We start from the raw sequence: 11803 nt of genomic DNA, 5'->3' as shown, positions 1-11803 counted from the left end.
ACACCCTTTGCAGCTAAAAAAAAAAAAAAGCTTCAACTCTTCTGGGAAGGCTGTCAACAAGGGTTAGGAGTGTGTCTAGGGGAATGTTTGACCATTCTTCCATTAGCACATTTGTGAGATCAGGCACTGATGTTGGATGAGAAGGCCTGGCTCGCACTCTCTGCTCTAATTCATCACAAAAGTGTTCTATCGGGTTGAGGTCAGGACTCTGTTCCTCCTCCCAAAACACACTCATCCATGTCTTTTTGGACCTTGCTTTTTACACTGGGCCAAATAATTTGGTGGAGGGCAGGTTATGGTGTGGGGTTGTTTTTCAGGGGTTGGCCCCTTAGTTCCAGTGAAGGGAACTCTTAAGGCATCAGCATACCAAGACATTTTGGACAATTTCATGCTCCCAACTTTGTGGGAAAAGTTTGGGGATGGCCCCTTCCTGTTCCAGCATGACTCAGCCAAGGCGAAGGCCGCTTCCTACTACCAATACATTGTGGGCTGTTGGGAATGCGGCGTCTTGACATTGCACATTTCCTGTTTAGGGTGGCAATGCAACGTCATTGTCTACCAACTGTTCTCCTGCATTGTCACCCTGTCACAGGGTGTAGGCCTCTGATGGAGAGTACAAGTGGCCATTTCAACACATTATACAGGCGTAGTTCACTGTTGTTACCATCAGGAAACCAGCTATGAGAAATATAATTCAGCCATTACTGAAAAGCAGTGTGAGAAAAAGTAAAAACCGTGAAAAAAAAAAACAATGGCAATTGTTTGACACACAGCGGTTTAGCAAACTAAATTTCAATCGGGTCTGGTAGTCTTTCTCAACCTTTATGCTCCGGGGGAACCCTTGAAATAATTATCAGGCTTCGGGGAACCCCTACTAATATTAAATCATCGGGGGTTAATGGGAATGATGCCACTTACGTTGGTGGTCAGTGTAATGAGCAGCTTTCTTACAGTGGTGGTCAGAATGCCACCTTTTGCAGACAGCAAAAAGGATCATTGGTGGCCTCTACCAAGTGGCACTGGACCTGAAACTATGTAGACAACATCAGATGAAAGATCAATGAGCCACAGCTCAAAAAAACCCTAGGAACCTCTGGAGGAACCCCATGGTTCCATAGCACCCTGGTTGAGAATGACTGTTTACTTTAGTGCCTTTTTAGGAGAAGAAAGTAGGGCTGACCAGTTAATACAGAGATTTACCAACAGGTTCTGATGGTTAGAAGTGGCATTTCCCAGTCCTACCATGGGTGCTCAACCTGTGGTCCTCCAGCTGATGCAGAACTACAAGTCCCATGATGCATTGCAAGCCGCCGACAGATAGAAGCATGCCTCCCAAAGGCAGAGGGATGGTGGGACTTATTGTTCCGCAACAGCTGAAGGACCACAGGTTGAGCACCCATGCTCCTAAACAGTTTAACCTTTACCCCAAGTCTAGTACCAGGGGAGAGTTAATGTACCCTACACCCAGGGGTGGACTGACAACTCATGGGGCCCCCGGGCAATAGGAAATTATGGGGCCCCCAGGCAATTCGAGATTATGGGGCCACAAATTATACACACACATAGTATACACATACATGTACACACAGTATACACAGACATGTTTCTATTGGCTGAGAAGGTACTGGAGAGGTGGGGAAACTATAATCTCGGGATTTTTAGACCAAAAGGATGTCGGTAAGGGACATTTCAGAGACAGATGTAAAAAAAAAAAAAACACTGATTTTTACATACTGTCCCTGGTTTTACTGAGGCTGGCAACCCTGATGGGGCCCCCTAGTGGCTCGGGGCCCTCGGGCAGTGCCCAAGTGGCCCAATGGTCAGTCCGCCCCTGCCTACACCAACCATATAGGTGGAAATCTTATCATTCAACCTCAATTTTCAATAATATTTTTCACAACAAAACAAAAATTTAAATAATAGTTGACAGGTTTCAATCAACCTCTGGTCAATCGTGTTTAAGAAACCCCAATCAAACGCTGCAGAAAATCCAATCGCTGTCCATCAGTTTACTTGTTACCAATTTCAGTCTATTTTTATTTGATCACAATTATTCTTTCCTCGTATTAAATATATTTTAATCCTTCAAGTTAATCGAAGATTGCTGGTCAATCAAGTTTTGTTAATGAAAGGTTGCCTTTGTTCTTTCACTTACGATCGGAAAAAAAGGTGGTTAAAAGTGGGTGCAAAATTCCTAAAAAATGCTCTGTGTATGGCAAGCATAAGCCACGTGGTTTTCGATCAGTCAGAGAATACTGAGAGATGTTGAGAGATTGAGAAACAATACAGTTCAGCCACTGTGTAGCACTACTAAGCAGGAAGCAGAATCTGCATATGTAATAAATAAATAAATATGACCTTCACCAAGCATGTACAGGTTTATGGTTACAAACAACATATAGAAGCCATTTTTAAGTATAACAAACATTGAAAACAGTTTTTCATATTAAACAGTTTGCATTCACATGAGTAGCATATCTCAAATACATTTCTATAAAAGACTATTGACTATTGATTTTCTTTAAGTGCCAGTGCACTATGGCAGCACACTTCAAGACACGTGTTTTTAGTGCACCACAATGCACAGATATGAGCCATCTATCTATACGTTGTGGGGTTGATTTACTAAAACTGGAGAGTGAAAAATCTGGTGCAGCTCTGCATAGAAACCAATCAGCTTCCGGGTTTTATTGTCAAAGCTTAACTGAACAAGCTGAAGTTAGAAGCCGATTGGCTAACATGGACAGCTGCACCAGATTCTGAGTGCTTCAGTTTTAGTAAATCTCCCCTACTATGCGCTGCATTAGAAAAATGCAAAATTCAAACATTCTAAATGAATGGACTATTCCACCAGTCTGAATGGAGCATTTGGTCTTATATTGGAAGCGCTCATAGTATGTGTATACATTATGAACATCTGATATATAAAGAAAAGGAAAAACATAACCTAAAAAGACCATATAGAAAATATAACAAGTTGACTTCACTGCAATTATGTCCACGGCTGAAAATTGAAAACAATATTGAAATCTCCATTCTATCCATCCTAAGACCAGAAGCAACAGGTTAAATTGGGGTGCCCCTTAAAAAAAAAAATTAAAAGTCAGCAGCTACAAATACTGCAGCTGCTGCCTTTTAATAATCGGACACTTACCTGTCCCAGGGTCCAGCGATGCGGGGGGAATGAAGCTCCGCTCGTCCCCCCTCTTCTCAGCGGCGCCGGCATTCCTACTGTGGGCACCCGGCTGTGGCTTCATAGCCGGGCACCCACTGCGCATGCGCGAGCGGCGTCACGCGCTGTGATACGCCTCGCAGTCATCTGGGATCTGTCATGTGTCCCAGATGACTGACTGCGCCGAGGGGAAGTGACGTCGGGTGCCCGGGCACTGAAGGAGGCAGACTATAAGGGACCCTCTAGCAACAGGCATTTAGAGGTGAGTTAAAAAAAAAATATTCAAATTTTAGATTTTTTTGGTAATTTTACTCATATTTTTTTTTTTTTTTTGGGCGGAAACACCACTTTAAGTATAGTAAGCTTTTGCAACCAATCAGAAATAACCTTTTTATTGGTCTGATTACCCTAAATTGGTTACAGATCATTTCTGATTGGCTGCAAGGAGCTACTGTACATCAATAATAAATAGATATTGCCATTATACTCTTAAACAGACATGAAGGTCATGAAGCCAATGGGGGTTATTTACGAAAGGCAAATCCACTTTGCACTACAAGTGCACTTGAAAGAACACTGAAATTGCACTTGGAAGTGCAGTCGCTCTGAATCTAAGGGGTAGATCTGAAATGAGGGGAAGCTCTGCCGATTTTATCATCCAATCATGTGCAAGCTAAAATGCTGTTTTTTATTTCCTTTGCATGTGCCCCTTGGATCTACAGCGACTTTACTTCCAAGCGCACTTTCAGTGTTCTTTCAAGTGCACTTGCAGTGCAAAGTGGATTTTACTTTTGTAAATAACCCCCAATGCCTCTTAACTTTTTATGTGGATAAAAGGTAAAGGCTCGTTCAGAGATTTTCCAGCAAGCTGATAAATTTTAATGCATATAAAAAACATGCTTTCAATGCTCACAAGTGCTCTTAGTCACGCTATAGCCCCCAGATTTTCTGCTGATTTTTGTCTTCAGATTTACCAAAACCATGTAGTAGAAGGGCCTGCCTGATTACATACACATTGAAATGCCTAAGGTTTGACCTCATATTATAGGGTTTTGGTAAATATGAAGACAAAAATCAGCAGAAAATCTGATAGTTGGTATGGGGCTTATGTCTAACCCCTGCAAGGCACAGTGGGTCTGGAATTTATTACACAATTTTTCGTACATTTCTTGTGGTCACGCTTAGCTGCCTCTTGGTGAATGTTCTCCTTGCTTGCTACCTGTTACACTACACCTGTAGCTCCCTCAATTTGGTTATATCAACTGGAAAGAGTTAAAATTGAACTTAACCTGTATGAAGAGCTCCTTCCATTGCTCTCTTCCGCTGGACTTGTCTCCTTGGCAGGTGGTTTGGCCATCAGCTCCAGATGTTGAATGACTTTGCTTTCCTCCACTACAGACACCAAAATCTCTGGGGTCACATTATATGCAATCGCCACCCTTCCTTTCAACAACCTGTGCTCAGCGCTCTCCCTAGGGTCAGGATCACCGATCCTCTTCTCCAAGGGTGGCAAAATAGAGCCCATGGCATCCGTCTTCCTTCTTTCTGGAATGATAGGATGGATATGCATTGAGGGGCTAGGAGGGATGGGCTTGGGGATCCAAGGATGGTCACCTTGGCGAGGGATCGGCCAGGATCGATAATCTTTCTTGTACTGGGTCTCCCTTTCTAAAGGAGCTTCGGAAGGCTGGTACTCACTTCGAGGTTTGCAGCTTGGCTCGGGGGTGGATTTCCAGGGCTTGTAGTCCTGTCTCATGACGGAGCCCCTCGAAGGCAACTCTTTTGATGACCTAGACTGGCCCCCATAGTACGGCTGGGTTTCTATGGCAGCAGACCTAGGGCGTGGTAGAGACTGAGAACCGTCTGTTACCTCCGAATATTTCGAGAACATTAAAGGGACGGCAATGTCCCCCTTGTCTTGCTTATTGCCAAAACGAGCGATGCAACATGCCCTGGTCACGCAAGGCCAGGCCATCTTCGGCAACCTTGAGCTGAGCCTAAGCCGGCTTCCAGGTGTGGCACGCTGAGCTTTTCTTTTTTTTTTTCAGCTAACCTTCTGGCAAATAAACAAAAATGCAGCAGTGGTTGGTTAGCAAATATAAACAGCAAATTATTTCCTGTTAGAAGAAAAAAATTGTACAGTGGCTCCTTTGCAAGTGCAAGCAATTTTCTCCTCTCCTGTTAAGTCGCTTGCATAGATACGGTAGGGTTGGATCAGGTGAGTCTTCTGACGGAACTTGCCCTTTCATGCCTCTTCCCTGGTAATTATAAATTGTAATTCTGCAGTCGGAGACGGGTAGCCATAGTCAGAAGGAATACGGTGAGCATCTCTAAAAGGGAGGACCCCACCCACCTTGCTCTCTGCATCCCCAGATGCCAAGTAGGAAAAGGAAGGAGGAGGGGGGGGAGGAGGATTGGATGCTGGCAAAGAGATCTCCACTATGCAGCACCTAAAATGTAATAGTACGGGAGGAGAGGGGAGGGAAGGACTCTGATGCATTTAACCCTCAACGCCCAGGTTACATCTTCCCCCCGCTAGCCAATCGCATGCCAGCTTCACACTGCAGCAGGCAACACATCTCAGCTGTGGCAGCCGTAGCGTATAAGATACATCTATGAGAATCTCCTATCGATGGATAATGACAGCTGGTTTACAGCTTGCATATTAACTAGCTGCCGCTGGTTAGGGATCTTCAGCTCTTTAGTCTGATGCAATTCTTTGTTTACTGTATTCCCAACAGTTCCTTGTTGGTAACAACATCAGCATCAGTCCCTTAATCGCTAACACTGTCAGAGAGCAGGTACCGTCAATGCTGATGGTGTTTGATGTCTTGGTTGGCCATTGTCTCCATGCAATATATAAAAAAGCTAGATGATTCAGATCAGCACTGCAGACCTGGACAGTTCCAATGTACAGTATCAACAGCAGCAAAAAGCCAACGTCATGCCTATAGCCTTATAATGCAAAGAGCAGTATGATGTGCCATAATCCATAGTGACCTGTTAGCAGCCATTGTTCTGACTGCTCCTTTACGCTTCCTTACTTAATCAGCGTGGAGCCTACCATCTACTGTAGGGAGCAGGGGCAAAGAGCCATGATGGCGTCTGAAGTGGAATGCCTAGCAACTAAGCAATGGAAGGTGAAACTTATGGTTGCTATGACTTACAGAATTTTGCATATTGTTGTTGCTTTTCACAATGCATTGTTAAAGAAAACAAACCAAGGGCACTCTCATTAAAGAACGGTCACAGCCACATTTATCAACCATCTGCCACTATTCACTGTAATTATAATAGTTTGAGGTTTTCCCAGTGAAGACAAACAAGGATATTAGACTACCACATGGGAGCAAAGGTGAACTTGGACACCAGAAAACGATTAATCGAGGAATCGGCGCCGATACATTTTACACCATTTGAAAATGGACAATTGTTTTCATTGCCGTCGGCAAACGTTACATTGTCCATGTTATAAATACGACTAATGTTGCGAGGCCTGGATTTTCCTTTGGAAAAACCATATATTGCATGATGCCGTCATTAGGCAAACTAAGAACGAATGTAGACAGCAGATATCATTTATAGCTAAAATGACTTTTTTTACACCCAGAAAAGCAGCCAATGACCAGCTGGCCATCATCATAATCATAATAATTTACAGATATGCCTTCAATTTTTGAACAGCATTCAGTGTTGTTCTATATTGCCCTTCAAGTTGGTTTTACACCATATCGTTTTGCGGTTTCCATCTTCAAGCATTTAATAATTCAGCTGATTGCTATAAAGGGCTCATTCACTGCACTCAATGCTGTAGTAGGCTTTACCAAAAATGATCAACAATAAGCCAATGGTTTTTCAAGGACCCAGGAACTACTAGCTGTACTGGCAGAAATTAGGCTTTCTATACACAATTCCCGATGTGATCTAGTGACACAATAGGGTTGATCTACTAAAGGCAAATAGGCTGCGCACATTTGCAAGTGCAGTTGCACTCTGCAAGTGCATTTTGCTCTAGAGCTTAGTAATTGAGATAAAGCTTCACTTTACAAAGAATACCCAATCACATGCAAGGAAAAGAAAAAAGCAGCATTGCTTGCTTGCACATGATTGGATGATGGAGGCCAGCAGACCTTCTGCTCATTTACTCTGGAGCAATTGCACTTACGGCCTATTTACTTTTAGTAATTCAACCCTAATATCGGCACCAATGCTATTCTCATTAATTTAATTCAAGCCAATGACAACACTTGATTCAGTTATTCAACTGCATTTTCCTGAATATAAACCAAGCGTTTAAAAGCGATGCCGTGCAGCACTGGCTTTCTTAGCTCAGTTGCCTCCAGGGTAACTGTATGAAGCTTGCATGCCCTTCTGTGGCTTTCTGAAATAATATTAGAAGGCTGATCGGCTTCTGCGCAAACTGGACGAAAGAGTACACATATCAATTATTGGTGCAGGTAGACTGAACATCAAGATTCACCAGGGCAGGGACATATAGGAATTGTTCAGCGTCCACTGCAAATAATATTGGCATTAAACAAATTCATGAAATTTGGCTGTGTACATAGCATTAATAGATTATACCCTGCTAAATGGTTACATGAGTTTATCCAGGTCTCCAGTTAAAAAAAAAAAAAAAAAAAATTATTTAAAAAAAATAAAATAATTACAACAATTAAGGTTATTAGTTAAAACAATTAATATTTTAAACAATATATAGTATAATAAGCTAAAACACCAATAAGGAATGTATTGGTTTCACCTATGGTAAATGTTACCTACCTAATGTTTTTTGTTTTTGCTTACCAACCATACTCATTCTGGAACGGTAAACTTTTGTTAGTGATGATCAACTAATTATTATTATTATTAAGTAATTAGTAATTATTATAAAGTAATTAGTTATTATTATTATAAAGTAATTAGTAATTATTATTATTATAAAGTAATTAGTAATTATTATTATTATTATTATTAATAATAAAAAGTAATTAGTAATTATTATTATTATTATTATAAAGTAATTAGTAATTATTATTATTATTATTTTAAAGCCATTGCAGAGGTGTCTAGCAATGATGCAATCAATTACCAATATACTGAATGCTCTGTTTCCCCAGCTGCGGACTAATATTTTTCATCTTTTCTTTTCTATACTATTATTTCATCTTTTACTATTTGCAAAAGTCCGGATAAACAGATTCTAAATTGTGTACTTTTTAAGCTTTTCATTAGTACGGTTCAATTTATTTATAATAATGTAGAAAAGATTCAACAATCGTTTCTTAAGCGGCTCAACCAGTGTTTGTTTTTATTTTGTGGTCTGCAGTCATAAAAGCTGATCGTTTGATTGGTTGCCATGAGCCACACCTACACCTTCCTTTCCTTTGCACTAGATTTCTATAACTCGATCCATCCTAGTTATTTGACGATAAAGAAAAATACATTGCCAGTGTTTGCGATACGTTTTCTTACTTTTTCTTTCAACTTTTGTATCTATAATGGAGCTTAGTGATGTTTTAATAAATAAAACATTTTGCCTTGTGTACAGCAGGGGCGCACTAAAGCCCTGTACACATGGTCGGAGAATCTGTCGGAATGCGTCTTATCGGACCGTGTCGTCAGATAATCCGACTGTGTGTGGTATGCATCGGACTGATTCCGTCCGAATCTCCGTCCCACCCAATTTTCCAACATGTTGGAAATATTTCCCGACCAAATGGGCCGATCGGACCTAATCCGTTCATGTGTATAGCATTTTGATCGGACCAAGTGCCACGCATGCTCAGATCAAATTCCTACATCAAAGCTATTGGCTACTAGCCTGAATGTAGTCCCATCGTAACGAAATTACGTCATCACGTTCTGAAAGATCGGATTTTTCGCCAACTTGGCCCAACCGTGTGTATGCAACAGTTTCGGACACAATCCGTCGGACTAAATCCGACGGGCAAAATCCGACGGATTTGGTATGCAGAATCTCCGACCGTGTGTACAGGGGCTTACAGTCAAATCTGCTTATTCAGCTATGACAGGGCCCAGTAATAAGGTTGTGTGTTATTTATTAAAGAGAGAACAACAACTTCTAGAAATTATAAAATCGGCAGCTATGTCAATTTTATTGCAAAGCTTTGGAATCAACTTGGGATACCCGCATTTTCGTGTTTTAGAATGGCAAGCAAAATTGGTACCAACCACGTAAAAGGATGTAATTGCAATCGTCATAAAATGACGCTGGTCCATTAAGTAGGGTTGCCTTCAAGACAAGGTTTAAAGGGCCAAACTAAATTTGCTGTGAAACAGTTATTTATATTTTATATCTTTTATAATATAAAATATATTTAATTAAACCCACTGTTCTGCCTTTTTTCTCCCCATTAAAATCAACTAAATTTATGAATGCATGTCAATGGCAACAATTGACATATGCAGATTAACTAATGAGGCAAGCAGAGATTATTGTAGTTAATTAGTTCCTGTTGTAAAATCTTGGCCAATGTACCTTAAATTACTACACTTAAAAATTGGTGAAGAACCTTGGGGTGTCCTGAATTTACAAAATCATTAAATAAACATTTATAAGAGAGGATTAGAACATTTGTTAAAAAAGTAGTTGTAACGCATCCCTATTGGTGGTGCTATTGCAAGAATGAGTTAACGCACTAGCTCATGGAATGACATTAACTTGATGTATCCCCTAGTAGCAGCGCATAGCAACCAATCAGATCAATTTCATTAGTCTACTGTTCTCTTGTAGGTACAAAAATTTAGGTCTCATTGGTTGCTGTACAAAATTGAGGCCTCGTTGGTTGGTTTCAGAAAGAGTTCATGTCATTAAAGTTGGAAGCTTATACTGGAGTGTGGGCAAATATCAGTTAACAAGACAGCTGGTATTAGCCTAAAAGTCTTAGAACAATGATCACGATATGTGGGTATATGTATGATAATTTAAGAAATTTCTATAAAGATGTCTCGTTATTGTGAGAATGGTTTCCCTATTTCCTGCAACAGTTTTAAAAGTCCTCTCAGCTGCCAGTAGAAAACTTCACATTGGTATAAGTCTCACTGACCTGTATGAGGAAGCAACGTCTCCTTCCTCTTTGATTTGCTGGTTGAGTATATCAACTGCATCTCTAGATCTCAAACCTTCCATGTGCCGCCTTTCAGAAGGAGACTTCTCTCTGGACTTCGTCTCTTTGGTCTCCTTAGAAGTTGACTGTATGTCGGCCGCACTGCTAAAAGTGACGGAAGTCTTGACTTTCGGCACCGCTGGTTCTGAAGTATCCACATGAGCTGACTCTTCAGTGTTCTTTACTGGTAAAGCTACTGGTGGTTTCTTCTTCTTGGCCTCACTGGAAGCTGTTGGGGCCGTGAGGCCTGGAGAGGGTTTTGGAATCCAGGGATGGTCACCACGGCGAGGGATAGGCCAGGCCTTGTAATCTTTCTGGTACTGTGTTTCCTGTTTAAAAGGAGTTTCGGATGGATGGTACTCAGTTTTGGGTTTGCAGCTAATCCCCGGATTCACTTTCCAGGCCTTATAATCCTGACGCATAACAGAGTCTGATGACTCCTTGGCTTGGGCGATCCCAGACTCTTGGGGTTTGTCTCTAGTGGGCCAGGAGTGGTCACCATGATCGGTTACTATACCAGCTGGCTGTAACTCAATGGTGGTAGAACTAGAGTGGGCTTGCGGCTGTTGGAGGTGAGCGTGGTACTGTTGACTTCCTTCAGTGACCTCGGAGTACTTTGAAAACACCAATGGCACTGCAATATCACCCTTATCCAGGTTGTTCCAGAACCGGGCAATGCAGCATGCCCTGGTAATACAGGGCCATGCCATTGTCTCCACCCTGGCAGAAGAGTGGAAACCCTTCCTAGTTAGTAAAAGGTGTTGCTATAACGAGCAGTCTTCACTCCACCCCTCCACCCACTCTTCACGATGCACAACACAGAATGTAAGAATAGTCACACTAGCCTCAGCTGGCAATTCCTAGTGTTTCCTTTCCAGAAGACACCCGGCTCCACAGTTTGTGCAGAAAAACACTCCCAAAAGCTTGGCTATTTTTCTCTAAGTCATGTTGCAGATAACAGTTGCCTCCTGTACGTCCTTTTGCTGCCTCCTCCCTGCTGTAGTCTGCAAGGACCCCACCATACACCGAGGAGGAAATAAAGGAATTCAATGCCTTTCCTTGGGATCTCAGCAATGGAACAGCTCCTAGAGGTGTCTCTATACCATGATGCAGAAGGAGGACAAGGCCAAAACCTTGTGGAGACCGTCCTACACCGAATAGCTGAGTGCTACTGGTCTTCCCTTTGCAAATCCTGGCACTAGCAGCCTACCAGTATCAGGAGGCAGTGGAGGAGCATCTCTGCAGGAAGTGGCCCCACCCACCTTGCTCGCTCGCTCGCTCTCTCTCTCTCTCTGCATCCCTAGATGCTGCTGATGAGAGGAGGGAGGGAGGATGAAGGAGGAGGATGGATGGATGCAAAAGAGGGAGAGGGGCTGCCTTGTTCGTCAGCATGCTGCTGCTGAATGCGTAGCTTGCTTCTGGTGTTAACCATTCATTGTCTGCTAGGGGTCAGACAGGGCCCAGATGGCTGAAATTACACTTTTGTCACCTCTCACTTAGC

General features: G+C 42.2%; 1 protein-coding gene across 4 annotated transcripts in view; it reads right to left on the bottom strand.

Moving 5' to 3' along the window:
- Positions 1 to 11562, bottom strand: part of MAP6 (microtubule associated protein 6) — a 174610-nt gene extending 163048 nt beyond the window's left edge. For 2 of the 4 annotated variants that reach the window (XM_077451445.1, XM_077451444.1), the window contains exon 1: positions 10243 to 11562. In XM_077451445.1, coding sequence (XP_077307571.1) covers positions 10243 to 11012 — 770 coding nt within the window. In that variant the 5' untranslated portion in view covers positions 11013 to 11562. Of the gene's footprint in view, positions 1 to 4461; positions 6160 to 10242 lie in introns of those variants that run through there. The other 2 variants (XM_077451442.1, XM_077451443.1) reach the window with 2 other exon arrangements.
- Positions 11563 to 11803: the final 241 nt, after the last annotated feature.

Source organism: Lithobates pipiens, unplaced genomic scaffold (assembly GCF_037356315.1).
Source record: "Lithobates pipiens isolate NorthernLeopardFrog02 unplaced genomic scaffold, aLitPip1_a1.2 Scaffold_23, whole genome shotgun sequence".
Taxonomy (NCBI): domain Eukaryota; kingdom Metazoa; phylum Chordata; class Amphibia; order Anura; family Ranidae; genus Lithobates; species Lithobates pipiens.
This window is presented reverse-complemented; position numbering and strand designations above follow the sequence as displayed.